The sequence below is a fragment of the Ochotona princeps genome, chromosome 26 (genome assembly GCF_030435755.1).
Source record: "Ochotona princeps isolate mOchPri1 chromosome 26, mOchPri1.hap1, whole genome shotgun sequence".
Classification (NCBI taxonomy): domain Eukaryota; kingdom Metazoa; phylum Chordata; class Mammalia; order Lagomorpha; family Ochotonidae; genus Ochotona; species Ochotona princeps.
This window is the reverse complement of record NC_080857.1, coordinates 19617627-19636160: the sequence shown is the minus strand read 5'-3', so window position 1 is coordinate 19636160 and position 18534 is coordinate 19617627. Positions and strand designations below refer to the sequence as shown.

At 47.1% G+C, this 18534-nt stretch overlaps 1 protein-coding gene and 1 pseudogene across 2 annotated transcripts in view; one reads left to right on the top strand and one right to left on the bottom strand.

The window, feature by feature from the left end:
• Window positions 1–3261: 3261 nt before the first annotated feature.
• PSEN1 (presenilin 1) overlaps window positions 3262–18534 on the top strand; it is a 49971-nt gene continuing 34698 nt past the window's right edge. Inside the window, exons 1-3 of one of the 2 annotated variants that reach the window (XM_058655219.1) lie at window positions 3262–3418; window positions 13020–13100; window positions 13189–13328. In XM_058655219.1, coding sequence (XP_058511202.1) covers window positions 13242–13328 — 87 coding nt within the window. In that variant the 5' untranslated portion in view covers window positions 3262–3418; window positions 13020–13100; window positions 13189–13241. Of the gene's footprint in view, window positions 3423–13019; window positions 13101–13188; window positions 13329–18534 lie in introns of both variants that reach the window. The other variant, XM_058655220.1, reaches the window with a different exon arrangement.
• On the bottom strand, window positions 5046–5326 carry LOC131478026 (translation machinery-associated protein 7-like; annotated as a pseudogene).

The following is an 18534-nucleotide window of genomic DNA, read 5'->3' as shown; positions in this document are numbered from 1 at the left end:
CTCTCCATTGGTCTCTGATTTTTAAGTCTTGAAATGAAATTGAGCAGCTTAAGCTAAAGGGCCTGAAATTCCAGCATCCCATGTGGATACTGGTCAGGTCCTAGCTGGTCTACTTCCCATCCAGCTCCATGCTATTGTGTTTGGGAAAGCAGCAGAAAATGGCCTAACTGCTTTTGGCCTCCATACCCATGTGGGAGGCCTGGAAGAAGCTTATGGCTCCTTGCTTTGTACTGGCTGAGCTCCAGCTGTTGTAGCCTTTTGTGGAGCAAGCCAGTGTACAATTTCTCCCTCTGAACCCTGCCTTTCAAGTGGAGAAATAAAATTTAAATGGAAATGAGGCTTTTTTTAAGTAAGCAGTGGTTCATATTTGGAAACTACGTCTGGAAAGATAAGCAGTGTCTGGCTTTCCCCCCTCCCCTTGGAAAGGCAGATTTGCAGGGAAAAGGAGAGAGATACCTTCCATATTCTGATTCATTCCTCAAATGGCTGCACCGGTCAGAGCTGAACCTATTTGAAGTCAGGTGTCAGGAACTTTTGGCGGGGGGCGGGGGGGTCTCCCATGCAGGTGCAATGTCCCAAGGCTGTAGATAAACTACTTTTGTGTAAAGTGTTAGTGAATCATTTCCTTAGGATCACTTCTGTGGAAAGCAGGTCCTTTTGATTGACCATGCCATGACTAGTAGTCACTTGATCCAGCCTCCTAAGTGTTTCCATTAAGATTTTCTATTTTACTATTTAAAAGTGCCTAAGATTAGGTTGGAGTGCAGAGAGTGAGGGAGAAGGTGGGTAAGATTGTTTTATTCTACTGTTTTTGAGGGGGTCAGGTAGTGGGGCTGAGAGTATACCACTACTTCATTCACACCAGGGGACAGAGACAGTTGTTTGAAATCGCTTTAAAGACCCCTTAAAGGGATCAATGTTTGGAGAGTATTACTTGAGGGTCTTGATCATTGTGCAAAGTTGTCAGCTTCCTAGCACTGGAAGTGGAAACTTGTATCAATGGCCTATTGGCTGTCCCTGATTACCTCTCTATGTTCTCAAAGGTAGGTGTGTGTTTGCTGTAAAGCCTGGCCTGGAGTGTTGTGGAACCCTCCACCCACCAAGCAGCCTCACATGGAGGACTTTAGACCTGCCTCAGGTGCATTGGCTGATGATGCAGGGCCAGTTCCAGCCTGCCCCCTGCATCAGCCAACACATCCAGCAGTGGGTACACCTGCCTGGCTAGTCCTACTCCATTCCAGACTCCCAGGAACTGGTGAATCCTACTGTCTAGACCAGCTTGGCCTGCCCTCAGGCGTGACTCTCGTGTGTATATATACTTTGGCCTAGGGTAGGGCAACCCGAGGAATGTCTACTATCCCCAGCTTTTATATGTGATAGTTGAAGTGGCCTTAGCCCGACCAGCCTGCCTTCAGCCCCAGCTCTGATGCAGCACCTATGCTAGGCTGCAGTACTGCCAGGGAGTGCCGGGGCTTGGTATCTTCAGGACAGCAGACCTAGAAAGACAGCAGCAACTAGAAAAAGCTGGGACTTGGATAAGCCACATCATTGTCAGGTGTGGTTTCAAACACATGAAATCACCTGATGGGAGATGGGTCAATCTCTCATTGTTTTTCAAATACAACTTGTTCTCTTGATGCCTTGGTAGGATTGAGAAGGGGTGGAAAAAAGGATTCAAGATTGATGTTTCAGGAATATCAAAAGTAAAAAATCTACTTAATTGGGGCGGGCACGGTAGCCTAGTGGGCAAAGTCCTCACCCTTCATGCACTGGGATCCCATATGGGCACCGGTTCTGATCCAGCAGCCCTGCTTCTCATCCAGCTCTCTGCCTGCGGCCTGGGAAAGCAGTTGAGGACAGTGCAAAGCCTGGGATCCTGCACCCATGTGGGAGACCTGGAGGAGACCCTGGGCCCCTGGCTTCAGATTTGCTCAGCTCCAGCTGTTGAGGCCACTTGGGGAGTGAATCATTGGACAGAAGGTCTCTGTCTGTCCTCCTCTCTGTATATCTCACTTTTCAATTAAAAAAAAAGATTGGGCCAAATGTCATGTTATCAATTTTTGGTTTTAGTTTTCTGATGACCCGTGAAAGTATTTGGTAGGATGTATGGTTGACTTTCTGGAGATGTGTAAGAGTGATGTGCTGGACCTGCCGCAGTGGCCTAGCGGCTAAAGTCCTCGATTTGAATGTGCCGGGATCCCATATGAGCGCCAGTCCTAATCCTGGTAGGCCTCACTTCCCATCCAGCTCCCTGCCTGTGGCCTGGGAAAGCAGTCGAGGGTGGCCCAAAGCCTTGGGACCCTGCATCTGTGTGGGAGACCTGGAAGAAGTTCCTGGCTCCTGGCTTCGTATCGGCACAGCACCGGCCTTTGTGGTCACTCAGAGTGAATCATCGGATGGAAGATCTTTGTCTGTCTTTCCTCCTCTCTGTATATCTGACTTTTGAAAAATAAGTAAATCTTCAAAAAAAAAAGTGATGTGCTGCATCATTGTTGGAAACTGGCAGGTGTTAAATCTGGGAATTCAATAAAGACACCATTTGCTTTCCAGTTTACCACCTGGGAAGGTTATGGGTCTCAAACAAGAAGCTCAACAATCTTGGAGAAAGTTTAAAAATGTAGTTTCTTGAGCCCACAACATTGGCTCAATTGGCTAACTTTCCACCTCCAAGTGCTGGCATCCCATATGGGCGCAGGTTCGTGTGCCTGCTCCAATTCCCATCCAGCTCTTTACTTGTGGCCTGGAAAGCAGGGGCGAATGGCCAAGCGCTAGACTTGGAAGAGACGCCTGGTTCTGCGTTTGTATTAGCTCAGCTCGAGCCATTGCGGCTATTTGAGGAGTCTTGCCTTCTCTCTCTAACTCTGCGTTTCTAATAAAAATAAAATGTTTAAATATATGGTTTCTTGGCTTTTCCCCAGGCATCATTAATTCTGAGTCTGAATGGAGGAAGGAGGTACAGGTACTATCCATCTCAATTAGCGCTGCCTTGATTGTGATGAACCTGTGTCATTTTGAAAAAAATACATAGAAATGAGAGATGTTGGATTTAAGACGCCGTCGCTTGTTGGCCGTGAGAAGCAGGGGCTGGCCCCAGTTCTTCCAGAAACTGCCGCCTCAGCTCTAGAGCAGTCTGGGAGAACACTCCCCAACCCCCATTCCTGCCAGCTCATCAGGTCCCACGTTCCGCGCCGACCGCGGAAGCTCCACCTCCTCTGCCAGGGCCCGCCCCTTCGTATTGGTCCCGCCCAGTTGGCAGGCCGCCAACGGCGCCCGAGCCGGAAATGACGAAAGCAGTGAGTCCTCCGAGGCGGGGCCTGGGGCTGGCATCTCCCGGTCCGCGATTTCACATCGGAAACAAAACAGCGGCTGCTCGGGAAGGAAATCTGGGCTGTACGCGGGAGGCGGCGGCGGGGAAAGAGTAGGTTGGTGGCGAGGAGTCCAGGGGGCGAGGACGGCTGCTCTGACTTGGCGAGGCCCCGGGCGGCCGCGCGTCGGGCCCGGCCCTTGGTCGCCACTCGCGGCCGCGGACCCTGGTCCTGGAGGATGAGGGGCGGGGCGCGGCCGGGCGGAGGCTGCGGAGCCCGGCTGGAGACACGCCGAGGGGCGGCTGGCTTTCTGGGGGCTCGTGGGATGCTCGGGGCCCGGCGCCAGAGTTCCTCCCGGAGGCTTGGTCGGGCAAAGCCGGCTTCCAGAGGGCGTGTGGGGGCGCAGGTGTCTTGGGCCGTGGCTGACCGTTTTTTTGTTTTGTTTGTTTGTTTTGTGGGGAGTCGAGGAGAAAGAGGAAGCGCCTTGGGTCAGAGCGCCTCGTGCCCTGACGGTGGCACTCAGGGCTGGCCGCGTTTGAGGCGGAAAACGAGGCGCTCTCTTCTTGTGTGCGTGTGGACGGGTGGGGGGTCCGGCTCGAGTTCCCTCGGCTGGTCTCCCCGATGTGCGGGCGCGGCAGTGGTGAGAACTTAGCTTTTGACACGTGAACCTGTTAGGAGAGGCCGAAAGAGGTTAAGAAAGCCGAGCATCATTTAGGTGACAATGAGTTGGATTCGTTGTGCTGATAGAGGCGTAGGAACGTGGAGAACCAGACTTGAACGTTGACCCGAAAGTCTTAAAGTTTAGAGAGCGGGAGGGGTTCTCAGCAAAGAACTAGTGTTGCGATACGGAGAGAAGGGAAGTGATTTGGAAGTGCCCCTTGGGAGGTGCCAGCAGGTGGAGAAACAGTTCGCGGGACAGGAACAGAACCCATGAGTCACCTCAGTGAATTTACCTGTTGATCTGGAAGCCGTCGGGGGCGTCTCTGGCTCTCAGGACGGAGATGAGGCCAAGGACAGTAAGTGTCCTGTCGGGAAGAGAGGGAAAGTTCAAGAAGGATTTTTCAGTGTAAGCCCTGCGGGAGCGAGGACTCTAGGTAGCAGAGCAGCCCTGCCCCATACAAACAGAATGTGAGCCCTAAGAGTTCACGTAGAGCTTTCTAAGGAGCACAGCTTTAGAAGATTGAACACGCATGTGAAGTGAATTGGGATAATGTTTGTTTAACCCAGCTTGTCGGGTGTATTTTTATTGCAACATGTAACCAGTGTAAAAATGTGTGTATTCTTCTTTCCCGCTGGATAATAACCTCTTTCCAGAAACCAGAGCAGGAGAACCTGATTGCATATTATCCACAGCACCTGTTACAGTGTCCCATTATGTAAAAGAAACCCAAGAAATATTGTTGATGAAAGGGTTTTGGTTTGCAGGTTTTTTGTAAAAGAAGAAATGCAGGCAGTGCTGACTGGGGATAGCCAGAGATTTACTGATGAAGTAGGAATAAATGATGTTTTCTTTTGCCTTTCCAATGAGTTGCTTTAATCCCAGGTGATATAGAATTTTGAGAACAGAGACCACAGAGCAGACTCTGGCAGGATTCTCAGCTGGGCCAACTTTACATGCACAGCTAAGAATGGCTGGATGAAAGCTTAGGACACAGTAAGATACAATAAGGTGCTGGTCCCCCTTCCTCTTTTTGTTTTTTTTTTTTAAACAAAACTTTGTAAATGCACAACGGGCTCTAATGTGACACTTCATTCTAACTATGGGCAGCTAAAGACACTCCGGCCAGGACACCAGGTGTTGAGGCGTGTGGGGGCGAGGGCAGCATCACAGCAGTGCAAGGAGCAGCTTACTTTTTGCCAGATTCCTGAAGTTCACCTGTGGCCAGGGGGCTCTTCCCTGCGGCCATCGCAGTTTCTTCTGGTCCTCTGTTTCTGCTTGAAAGTCTCCTCCTCCTCCATCTCCTTGGCCTGCTTCCTGGGTTGTTTCAAGGCTTCTTTTTGCCACCTTCCTGGCTGGACATGGCGCCTGCCACCCATTCCCCAGACCCTTGATGTTTTCATTAAAAATTGTATTCCAGGCCCAGCACTGTAGCCTAGTGGCTAAAGTCCTCACCTTGCATGTTCCTGGATCCCATATGGACGCCGTTTCTAATCCCAGCGGCACCACTCTCCTTCCCATCCAGCTCTCTGCTTGTGGCCTGAGAAAGCAGTCGAGGGTGGCCTAAAGCCCTGCACCAGCGTGGGGGACCTGGAGAAGGTTCCTGGCTCCTGGCTTAGGATCTGCTCAGCTTCTGCCATTGCGGCCAATTGGGGAGTGAATCAACAGATGGAAGATCTTCCTCTTTGTCTCTCCTCCTCTCTGTGTATCTGACTTTCCAATAAAAATAAATAAAATCTTTTTAAAAAAATGTATTTCACCTGTTTCCACATAGGATTTGAGATAATGACATGGGCTGTGTCTTCATAGTTGCTTAAGTTAGTTGTTTTTTTTTTTTTTTTAAGATTTATTTATTTATTTATTTTTATGATATACAGAGAGGAGGAGAGACAGTGAGAAAGATCTTCCAATGATTCACTCCCCAAGTGGCCGCAACAGCCAGAGCTGAGCCGATCCAAAGCCAGGAGCCAGGAGCTTCTTCTAGGTCTGCCACGTGGGTGCAGGGTCCCAAGGCTTTGGGCTGTCCTCGACTGCTTTCCCAGGCCACAAGAAGGGAGCTGGATGGGAAACGATGCTTCAAGGATTAGAACCAGCGTCCTTATGGGATCCCGGCATGTTCAAGGTGAGGATTTTAACCGCTAGGGCACCACGCCAGGCCCCTGAAGTTAGTTTTTTGGTAAGCACTTTTTCTAATTATCCAGAGGTTCGTAATTGAGGACTGTAGTCTCAGTTCTGAAATGTGAATACTGGACCAAGGTTTTTCAGAACTAAGTTGGCAGTAAAATCTGGTCTTTATTTATTTATAGCTTCTATATAATTTAAGACTGTAGATTTACTCATAGACTTTTGCGATTCTGAAACCCTTCAGGGGCACTGAAGGACCTTTGCATCAGGTTAACTTTATAGAAACTTACAAAATCTGAGTTGTAAATGTGTTTAGTTCTAAGGGTTTATGATAAGGGATTCTGGAGTTGTAACTGTTAGCCTCTATTCACCTTCATTTTGGGACCAGCCTTACTATTGTTTAAAAAGAACTTACTTTGGTAACTACCTAACAAAACTCCTCCAGGCTCACTCCTGGAGTTCTTCTTAGGCTCTGCTTCCAGATGTAGGTGTGTCTGGCAGCTGGCACAGAGCTGACTGGCATGTATCTTTTTCTGGGGCACAGGCTCAAAGGGTAGTAGCTGCTCCTGGTAAGCCCTTCTGCATGTGTAGCTAAGGCCAGGCCAGCTGCACACACATAGGTCAAGTGTTCTCCATCTCTGCTAAGATCACCTGGTCAAAAGAAGTTCAGTCATGCCCGAAGGTTTAGGGTCGGTGGTACGCTGAATCCACCTTAAAGCTAAAGCAAGACATGCAGCCAAGCCCAGAGTACTTAGGAAGAAGTACAGGCTGGCACTCAGGAGCTTCCCACAACTGCTTCCGGGACCCCTGCAGATGCCAAAAGCTGAGAATTCACGTCCTTTATGTATTTGCATATAACCTACATACTTCCTTTGGTATATACTTTAAGCCATCTCTAAGTTACGTATAATGCTGATAACAGTGTAAATGCTGTAGAAACTGCTATTAGAAGATGTAAACGTTTTGAGTATAGATGTAGTTCTTCCCTCATCTCAGATGATGCAGAACCTAAGGATATGGAGAGCCCACTGGCTAGTTTTCCCTTAGGAGTGCTGGGGGAGGAAGTATTTGCTGAATAATAATCTAATTTACCACAGATGGTTCACAGAAATGGAGTGGGAAGAAACAAAAATATCACCAAATAAGATGTGGCAGTATCCTTGCTCTTTTTTAGCATCTACCGTTTTCCCAGAGCCTCTGCTTGGAGGTGTGGGGAAGTGGTTTGCTTCTGATGTCTTAAAAATCAGGAGTGTTTCCAGGATGTATCTATGCAGTGTTTAATTAGAGTTATTCCTGTGAGCGTCATTTATAGCATGCAGTTTAGAATTCGGGCATATTTCCTGTTGGATGGGAGTGTTTGGGAGCTCATTAGAGGCCTTCTTTGCTCCCATAATCAGAACTGCGCTGCCTGGGAGTGGGGGGACTGTAAAGGTAGCACCAAGGCTGGTGCAATAGATTTGTAGAAAAAGAGTAAGAGTGACTAAAGTAGCTTAGACCTTGAAGTAAGTCCTGGCCTGGTGAGCTGCGGAGGATGCTCTTTAAGTCTCACGTAGATGTTTTTGTGGAGTACCTGGATCATGAAGGAGCCACAGTCTGCCGGAGCTTGGGGCTGCTTGCTCAGGGCTGTGGGGAGAGGAGGGAGGTGCTCTCTGCTGCCCGAGCGTCTTGGAGTGGGCTGTTTAGTGACCCTGTGCTCAGGTCCTCAACATTGCTCCTGTGGTCGTTTTTCAAGCGCCCCAGGTCAGAACGATTTCTGATTAGGCAAATTTTCTGTTTATTACATCTAAGCTTCATGTATTTCTCTGGGGCTTTATTATTTTTAATTGTAATAGAAAACGATTCTAATTGGCCATCAGAGAAGTGTTTCTTTTCCTTTTGTGCAAGAGTTGAAGGGCTGGTGCGGTGGCTCAACAGCTGCTGTTCCAGCTGGCAGCGCTAGCATTACATAAGTCCCAGCTGCTTTGCTTCCCATCTAGCTCCCTGCTAGAAAGCAGCAGAAGATGGACCACGCTTTGGAACTATGTACCACGTGGGTGACTCAGAAATAGGTCCTGGCTCTTGGCTTTACAAAGATTTGGACCAGCCATTGCAGCCATTTGGGGACTGAACCAGCTGGTGGAAGATTCTCTGTCTCTCCTCCTCTGTGTAAATATGCCTTTCAACTAAAAATAGATCTTTTTTCAAAGATTTATTTATTTTTATTGGAAAGTGAGATATGCAGAGAAGAGGAGAGAGAGAGGAAAATCTTCCATCCAATGATTCACTTAACAAGTGGCTGCAATGGACAGAGCTGAGCCAAACTGAAGCCAGGAACCAGGAGCTTCTTCCAGGTCTCCCACATGAGTGTAGGATCCCAAGGCTCTGGGCCATCCGCAGCTGCTTTCCCAGGCCACAAGCAGGGAGCCGGGTGGGAAGTGGAGCAGCTAGGATTAGAACTGACACCCATATGGGATCCACAATCGTGCAAGGCAAAGACTTCAGCTGCTAGGCTACTGCACCAGGCTCTAAAAATAGATAAATCCTTAAAAAAAATTGAGCAAATTTCTGGTGAGGAAGGAAGCGGATAGTGGATGGTGATGAATTCAGATTCACATTCTGTGCTTTGCAGATCCTCAGTAAAAGTAGAGAGGAAACAGCAGAATTGACCCTTGTCCCGCCTCCCGCTCGCCCCGTGATCCAGATCACGTGGAGGACATCGCTTCCTCGCAGCTGTCTTGGTGTGAGAGTGTGGAGTCTGCCAGCGTCTGGCCACACTGCCCGAACAGTGACTCATTGAGCTCCTGCATGCAGTGTTCAGTTGCTTTCAGACATTACTGGGCCAAAATCAACTCCAGCTTTGTCTGCCTGAGTCTTTGTACCAATTGTGTGTGTGTGTATGTGTGCACCCGTCAGGCCTGAGACATCTCAGTGTGGACTGGAGTAGGGTGGCCATCAGAAGATAGGGATTCTGGAACTGGCATGATTACTAACCAGGCCCCTGTAACTATGCACAGGCGAATTTCTTCAATGGTCCTGAGTTCTTAAAATAAGTAAATACAGATTGCTTTTTTATGGGATTTTTTTTTTTTTAAAGATTGTGGCACAGTGGGCTAAGGTACCCACTGCAATGTCAGCATTGAATACAGGTTCAAGTGCCAGCTGTTCCGATTCCTGTCCAGCTCCCTGGTGGCCTGGGAAGGCAACTGATGATGGCCTGATGACGGGAGAGCCAAGAGTGTCCTCGTGGGTAGCAGGGTCCCAGGTGCTTAGGTCATGTCATCTATTCCTGTGTTCCCAGATGCGTTAGCAGACTGAAAGCAGAGCAATCAGGACTTGAACCAGTGGTATAATATGGGATGCCAATATTACAACAGTGGCTTAATTCGCTGTGCCACAGTGTTAGCTTTTCACGTTGTTTGGTTTTTTGTTTTTTTTTGTTTTTTTTTTTTTAATATAAAAAATTTTAGGACCTAGCTCAATTCCTCGATTGACTAACCCTTCCCTTTTAAGCACTAGGATCCTATATGGGTGCCAGTTCATGCACTGGCTACTCTACTTGCCATCTAGCGGACCAGTAGCAGGAAGCTGGCTCAGAAGCGGAGGAGCCGGGACTCAAACTAAGTACTCTGATGTTGGATGTGGGTGTCCCAAGTGACAGCTTAACAGTTTTCCCTGAAAACTCCCTCACTGTGTTGCCAAATTCCAAATCTGTCTATTAAAAGACAGGACTGGGATGGACATTTAGAACAATGGTTAAGACACTGCTTGAGCCCACATCTCCAGTGGAAATACTTTGATTGGGGTTTACTTTCTACTCCCAATTCTAGCTTCACTCCATAAATGGTCACAGTGGCTGGGACTGTGTCAGGCTGAAGCCAGAAGCCCGGAGTTCCCTCCGAGTCTCCTACATGGGTGCCGGGGCCCAAGCCCTGGGCTACCTCCTACTGCTTTCCCAGGTGCCTTAGCAGAGAGCTGGATGGGAAGTGGAGCAGCTGAGACTCAGTCCAGCATCCTGTGGAATACTGGCAGTGTGGGTGGCAGCTCAAATAAATACATTTTAAAAGGAAGAAGAAGAAAAAAACGCCACTCTAGTCCTTTGTGTTTTATTTCATTTTTGAAAACAAATTTGCATTAGTTATGATTTAGTCGGCTATTATTTGCAGTTTCTTGATCCTGTGCCAGCAGACTATGAACCGAACATGAAAGGAAGAGAGAGTTGGCCATCATTTATAAAGATTGGTGAATACAAGGGCAGATTACCTTGATTAATGGTTATTCATAATTCAGATGATTCAGATACAGGAAATTATGGGTTAAGTTTATCTTAATATTTTTGGTAGAAGAAAAAGTTGTATTATGTCTATTGTCTGATTTTTTAAAAAAAATGTTTGAGAGACAGATTTTACAGAGAGAAGGAGAGAGAGGAAGTCTTCCATCCTCTGGTTTGCTCCCTAATTGGGATTTGATCAGTCTGAAGCCAAGAGCAAGGAATTTCTTGCAAGTCTCCACGTGGGTGCAAGGGCCCAAGGCATCTGGCTGCCTTCAACTACTTTCCAGGCCACAAGCAAGGGACTGGATGGGAAGTGGAGTGGATGGGACACGAACTGCTACTTCTATGGGATGCTGGGCAGAGGGTTAGTGTGCTGCACTGTAGTGCCGGTCCCTGTTTGTCTTTGAGACAAGGAGTGAGCTAGTTTACTACCAAGATGCTCACAACAGTCAGGAATGGACCTGGCCAGAACCTGGTGTCCCACCTAGGAGCCGAGTTACCTGAGCTGTTACCATTGCCGCCCAAGGGCTGTGTTAACAGGAAGCAGAGACACATGAAAAGCATTTGTCTTTCCAGATTTATTGTTGTTTGAAAGACCTTCCCCCAACTAGCGTTTTTTACTGCTAAACTAAGTGTTCAACCCACTTTTTTGTGTTTCTAATGAAAGGCTGAAATTAGGAGCTATTGCTGTGCTGTATTAGGTGGCTAATCCTCCACCTGTGGCAACCTAGTGTTCTGGCTGCTCCACTTCCAATTTAGCTCTCTGCTTCTGATCCAGGAAAGCAGCAGAGGAGAGCCCAAGTCCATGGGCCCTTCACGTATGTGGGAAACCTGGAAGAAGCTCCTGTCTTTGGCTCAACCTATCTCTGGTTGTTGATGGCCATTTGGTAAGTGAATCGGCAGATGGAAGACCTCTCTGTTGTTCTCTTTGTGAATTGGACTTTCAGATAGAAACAAGTACATCTTGAAAAACAAGTGAGGGCCTGTCACAGTATCCTATTGGCTAAAGCCCTCGTCTTGCATGCCCCAGGATACTGTATGGGTGCTGGTTCGTGTCCCGACTGCTCCACTTCCCTTCCAGCTCCCTGTTTGAGCCTGGGAGAACAGTTGAGGACGGCCCAAAGCCTTGGGACCTTGCACCCATGTGGGAGTCCAGGAATAAGCTTCTGGGTTCTAGCTTAAGATAAGCTCCAACTGTTGTAGCCACTTAGGAAGTGAACCAGTGGATAGAATATTTTTTCTGTATTTCCTTCTCTCTCTGTAAATCTGACTTAGCAGTAAAAACAAATCCTAAAAAAAAAAAAGAGGAAAACAAGCAAACAGAAAAAAAAAATTAGAGTGCAGAGGATCCAGAATTAAAATTGAAAATGAAACAATATTGATAAAATACTTTTATTTTAGCTATTACATGTTAATTAAAATACTGCTAGATATATAAACAGATTTTCCCTTCCATACTTCTGAAGACTTTCTATGAAAGGGAGGAGTTGAAGTCATAAATATTTGTCCCATGGATTCTGGTTCCCCAGAATTGCTCTACGGGGACCCTCCCGTCTCAGGTGGTGTAGGATGCGGAGGTGACTGGTGGTGTGGGGTCCAGTGTCTTTGCTGTCTGCTCAGCTGGGTTCTGAAACAAGTCCGCAAACAACTCCATTTTCTCTCCACTTTGACAGAGAATAGTATGTTGGCTGTCCACTCTGCCTTGTGACATCATGATAAGGATAAAACGAGATGTTAGGATTTTGCAAGCTTAAAAGCTCTAGATATAAAAATTAGGTTGGATGCGTCACTATAGGAAAAAAAAAAGGGTTGAAGAGAACATTCCTAAAATAATGTAGCTTGCTTTGCTGTGAATCTAAAGTCCTTTTGTTTCTCTGTGTTTGAAAGTGTTTGCAGGGAGGGGTTTGGTGCAGCAGTGAAGGCATTGCTTAGGATGAATGTGTCACATAGTCCGCGCTGTACCTTTCGAGTCCAGCTCTGTTTCTGATTTCAGTGTTCTGCTGATACACGCCTTGGGGACACAGCAGTTCAGTAGGAGGATCCCTGGCAGCCTGTGGGAGTCTCACGCTGGGTTCTGGGTCCTGGCTGTGGCCTGACTCAGCAGCACAGTGCTCTCTGTGTGGCCCTCTCTCTCACTCCCTTTTTTCGCTCTTTCCCCTCCTCCTATCCCTTCACACTGTGTCTTTGTAACTCTCCCCTTTCAAATAAACTGAAATTAGTATACAATTTAAAAATAGCAATTTTTGCCTTGTCAGGTAGATCTGCTTATTGCCAAAGTGGTGCCTTAAGCTGACAGTAAATTTGTCAGTTGAAGAATATGGTGGTTCTTTTTCACAGATTTATAGTATATGATTGGCTTAACCAACTCTTGAGTGATCTCATAAAATCTTGTTTCAGGCTCATTGCTGTGGTGTCACCTGTGACAGTGGCATCCTGTATGGATGTTGATTGCTGTTCTGGCAGATCTGCTTCCAATGCAGTTTTCTGCTAATCGCCTGGGAAAAAGTGTGGGTAGATGGCTCAAGTCCTTTGGCCTCTGCCATTTACATGGGAGACTTGGATGAAGCTCCTGGCTTTGGCCTGGCTCAGCCCTTGGGGAATGACCTGGCAGATGGAGGATCTCTTTATCCCTCACTTTTAAATAAATTAGTCAAGGTTTTAAAAAACAAAAATCTTATTTCAGACCTAATCTGGGAGCCTCCACTGACTGCAGCCTGTGAGGTCCTTAGGCAGCGTGGCCTGGCGGAGAACATATGAAAGACAGGTATGTGTCTTCTAACTGTAATTTATGGCAGTGTTTAAAATAAAACTAATCATAATATACAAAGTTCTGCTTTTCTCGCCCTTTTCAGAGCTCTGAGAGGCTGTGTTTTCTGTGACGAGGTGTTTGTGCTCAGTTGCTCCAATGACAGAGTTGCCTGCACCCTTGTCCTACTTCCAGAATGCACAGATGTCTGAGGACAACCACCTGAGCAGTACTGTCCGTAGCCAGGTACAGTGGCAGCTTCTCAAACCTTCCTTGTTTTCTGAGGATTCATTTATTACCCCTCCTCACCACCAAAAGACGCCGAAGGGCTTGAATGAACTTTTTCTGCTTTAAAACCTTACGTGCTTGTTGAACTTGGAGGGTAGAGTATTGTACCTTTTTTGTCTGGAAGATACAGCTCAGTTCAAGAGGTGGGTTTTGATCTGGTTCCTGCCTGGTTCAGACACCATATTCGTGATGAAAGCCTTCTCTAGATTTTTCTGTGGTTTACCTTATTTCTTTTTCTTTTTTTTTTTTTTTTTTAAGATTTATTTATTTTTATTGGAGAGGCGGATATACAGAGAGGAGGAGAGACAGAGAGGAAGATCTTCCATCCGATGATTCACTCCCCAAGCAGCCACAACGGTTGGAGCTGAGCCAGTCCGAAGCCAGGAGCTTCTTCCGGGTCTCCCACGTGGGTGCAGGATCCCAAAGCTTTGAGCCGTCCTTGACTGCTTTCCCAGGCCACAAGCAGGGAGCTGGATGGGAAGTGGAGCTGCCGGAATTAGAACCGGTGCCCATATGGGATCCTGGCTCATTCAAGGCGAGGACTTTAGCTGCTAGGCCACGCCACCAGGCCCATGACCCAAGTCTTTATTCCTTGTACTTATGTAGTATTTTAAGCACATGTGGAAAAGTATGACAGATAATGTAAGCACGCGTCCTTACCACCAAGTTCGTTAAACATTCCTATTTGCTGTATATGCTTTCTTATTTTTTTGAAAAAACATTTATTTATTTTTATTGCAAAGTCAGATGTACAGAGAGGAGGAGAGACAGAGAGGAAGATCTTCTGTCCAAACATTCATTCCCCAAGCAACCGCAACGGCCGGAGCTGAGCCAATCCATAGCCAGGATCCAGGAACTTCTTTCTGGTCTCCCACATGGGTGCAGGAACCCAAGGTTTTGAGCCATCCTCGACTACTTTCCCAGGCCACAAGCACGGAGCTGGATGGGAAGTGGAGTTGCCGGGATTAGAGCCAGCACCCATATGGGATTCCAGCGCGTACAACGCAAGGACCTCAACCATTACGCTATCACGCCGGGCCCAAAATACTGTGGGTTTTGTTGCTCCAGGGATGAGGAGATCCCTTCAAGGTCCATTGGCTGACATAGTCCACCCTAGAGTCTCTACTCACCAAGATACTTGCTGTCAATGTTTGGCTGAGAGAGTTGTCCAGTTTCTTCTGCCCTCCATCCTGTGCTGTGGTACTAGATGTCCTCTGCAGGCCCTGATGGATTGCTATATTCCCCATGAGTATCTGGGCATGCTATAGATACAGCATTGTCTTCAGCAGCTGAGGAGCCCAGTTCTGACAAATGTGCTAAAGCTCACAGTTTCCCTACTAGGCCTACACTGAGCCCCAGATCTTGCACTTTCCAGACGGTTCTGTAGCCAGCTTGACAGGATTTGCCCTCATTTCCAGCATTTTCCACCTGATGCTGGGGCAAAGCCCAAACAGTCTGCCCTTACTCTTGCTCATACATGTACCAGTGGATACAGTTGGTTAGCCCAGCTGACTCACATGTAGCTCACATGTAGGCCAATGGATGTTACAGCCCTGCCTAGCCTGGTCTGCCCGAAGTCCAAGCTCTCACACTCACCAGTGGGAGCATGGTCCATCAGGGAGTTCTTGCTGCCCCACTACCTTGATTGCGCCTCTGCTGCTGGGCTTACGAGTGCTGATGGATGCTGCAGCCCAGTCTGGCATGGCCTGCCTAACCTTGGTGTTAACCAGCAGGTGCTGTAGCCTGACCTGGTTGGGTCTACCCCAGTTCGAGCTCATGCTAGTGGATGCTGCAGCCTCGTCCAGCCCAACCAGCCTCCAGTCCCAGCCTTAATGTAAACTGGTGGTGGTTGTGGTCCAGCCCTGCCTGTCCCGCACCCTTTTCTGTTGTCCTGGTTCTCAAATCTCCCAGTGGTTGTTATTAACTGGCCTAGCCTGGCCTGCTGCCTCACCTCCCACACACTTGCCAACAACTGGAGCAGTATTGCCCAGCCTGACCAACACCCAGCCCTGAATCACATGTTTACACTGGAAGCCATGGTCCAGCAGGGAGGTTTCCTAAGTTCCTCTACCAGGCCCCACTCCCAGGCCCAGATCTTACATGTGACAGTGGATGCTAGGCCCTTACCCAGAATAGTCTGCCCTCTCTGTCTTTGTGTGAGCTGGCTGATGTTGTAGCCTGACCTGCCCTATACCCCATTCTTGGGTATGACTACAGGTGCTGTAGCCTTGACCAGCCCAGCTCAGCCCAGCTCAGCCCAGCCTAGCCTAGCCTTTTCCCATTCCAGATCATGAGTCTCTTCTGGGTCTATGGTCACGTGTAGCTCAGCGCATCACTACCTCTAGTTCGTGAACAAATCAGCAGACATTGCAATTCTAAAAGTGAGCCTACCTACCTCACAGATTCTGACACTAAACCTGGTTCTCTTGCATTCTGGGTAGTGTCATGGTCCAGCCTGATGTTACGTGTCCTCTGTTCTAACACTCACTGGCGGGTAACCCAGCCCTAGCTTTAGTGTGGTCGGTGGTGGCTGATGTTAGTTAATAAGCTAAGCTCAAGGTCTCCCACGTAAATGGGGCATCAGTCTAACCCAGAAGGGTGCTCCAGCTTAGCTTCTCTGCTCCAAACCATCTGGTGTCAGCCCCCTCGCTTATCTTCACAGTACCTTGATGGTTAAAGTTCCCCAGAAGTCATTCCTTACCACAACGTACTGTTTCAGTGGTTCCCCCTCACACACATCCCCATAACCCTTTCGGTAGTTCACAGTCCTTGTGTCCGGGAGCACATGGTTTTCCTGGCCAGGTCTTCCAAAGCCCAGTCTTCTGGCAGTATGGCTTGCTGGCCTGGAGCTCTGCATGCCTACTAGCGGCCCAAGCTCCTGCCTCGCATGCTGGCTTGCGACCCTACCTCACCACCCACCCAAGATCCAAGCACGCTCACAGTTACCCAAGCCTGAAAAATTTTAAAGAGTTTTGTGTCTGGAAATAAAAGTGTGAAGTAAATTGTATCAGTTGCTTAAGAATTTGAGTTTTCATGTGAGGGAATTTTCCTTCGCCTGAGGAAGGGAACGGCCCTTTCTTAGCCATCTGAAATCACTGCTTTGACTGCTGTGTTGTATTTGTGCTGCTGTCACAGTTCTTACGCGAAACAGTTGTCAGCGGAGAGACCTGAACTGTCACGAGAGCCCAGTGGGGAATCTGGTTTGTCTTTTTCCTCCCTGTGGGAAATGCGTGGTGGAAGGTTTTGCTACTTTGCTGGAGTTGACCCTGCACCCCTCACTGGAGGCTGGCATTGACTTCCTATGTCTTCTTGTGTCGGTTGACTGTCTATAGGGACTGACAGTTGGCAGACTTGGGAAAGCTGACTGATGATTCGATTATTTAAGAAAAAAGACAAAGTTTGTGAAATAGCTAATGTTCTTTGTTTCCAAAATGTATGATATAAGTTGGATATTAAGCTAGTTTTAACAACATTTTGCTATGGTTGTCTTTCAATAAGAAATAGACAGTTTATCTAATCCTTTTGGTTTATTTTTACTATAGGGTTTTTCTTTAAACTTCTAATGTTTTAGCATTTTTTACATAGTTGAGAGGAATGCTCACCCATATGGAGTGCTGGTGCCAGAGATAGTGGCCTTATCTATTATACCGCCTTGCTGGCCCTGTAAAATGTATTTTGACCAGTTCCCAAGTCTGGCCAGTGCTTCTGATCCAAGAAACATAGTTTGAGAACAACTATATTTAAGTGAAGAAATAAAGCAACATTAAAGGAAGATGATTCATACATTGAATATTTGGAATTATCACTCATACTAGTTTATTTTCACATTTCCATTAAAATATATTTGATTTGGTAAAATGATAGAGTCCGAAAGAAACTGGTCTCCCATCTGCCGAGTCACTGCACAGGTGCCTGCAACAGCGAGAGCTGAGCCAGCCTGCAGCTGGAGCCACAGCGCACCCTGCGTCTCGTGTGTGGCAGGCCCTAAGATCTCGAGTCATTGCTGGTTTCTCGCAGGGTGACTCTCCAGGTATCTCCAGAGCGAGGACTTGAACCGAAGCCCTTTGGTACCAATTACACTATCTCCAGAAGCATCTTAGCTGTGGTACCAAATGCCTGCTTCCTCATCCATTTTCTTGTCTAAAGGAAGAAAATTGTGGTTTTGGTTTAGAATAGAAAACAAAAACAAAAAAGTTGCTTGTTAACTAAAGAAGCCTTGAGAAGAAATTCTTGAAAGACCAAAAATGACTCTTTGAAAACATTAGTTGAAGAACAATTACCTGCTGCCTACAGCTACTAGATTTATGCCTTAACATGTGTCTGGTCTTTAAGATGAAGACTATCTGCCCTATCTCCTGAGGATTCGAAACATTGAGTGCAAAGGGCTTTATTAAATTGGCAGCACATCACAGAATGGCAAAACTAGCCTGATTTTCTAAATGATTTGTCACTTTTTTGAGGGTAAGTAATCTATAAACAAAGCAAACTTATAAGCTGCTTAATGTGATGTTTACATGTATGGAGCCTCTGGGAGATAAAAATACATTAGAATGATCTCAAGTTGTATCCAAAGGCTTACTGTTAATATACTATTTATAGTGACAAATTTATTTTCCCAGTTACGCGAAAATGAAGTAAGGAGAAAAGTAACAAAAATATTGTCCTCCAGAATAACCTGCTAGCTTTTGCATGGGAGTCAAGGCAAGCAATACTAGGTACAGATCTTTTAATAATCTTTATCCCTTATCAGGCATGTGAGCAGCTTAGAAAATTGACAACCTTTCTTAACATTAGAGTAGTGGTCAAATTTCCAGCATCAGAGATTTTCAAGAATTGTGGTGGTGCCAGATGGAATTCTGCCTGTTGCTGGAGGCTTGGCCTGTGATTCACAGGTGTTTCATGTGTTCCATTTAACAAGCTGCTCTTCCTGGTTTTGTCTGGAGTATGTACTGGTAAGGCCTACATTTCCATGATAAATATCCAAACAGTATCCATTAAAGCTTACAGGATTGACACCTATTTAATGACACATCCATTTGAAAAGCAGAGTTGCAGAGGAGACCTTCCGTTGTTTGGTGTGCTCCCAGATGGCCAGAACGACTAGAGCTAGGCTGTGCTGAAGCAGGAGCTACGAGTGCGGTCTAAGTTTCCCATGTGGGTGTCC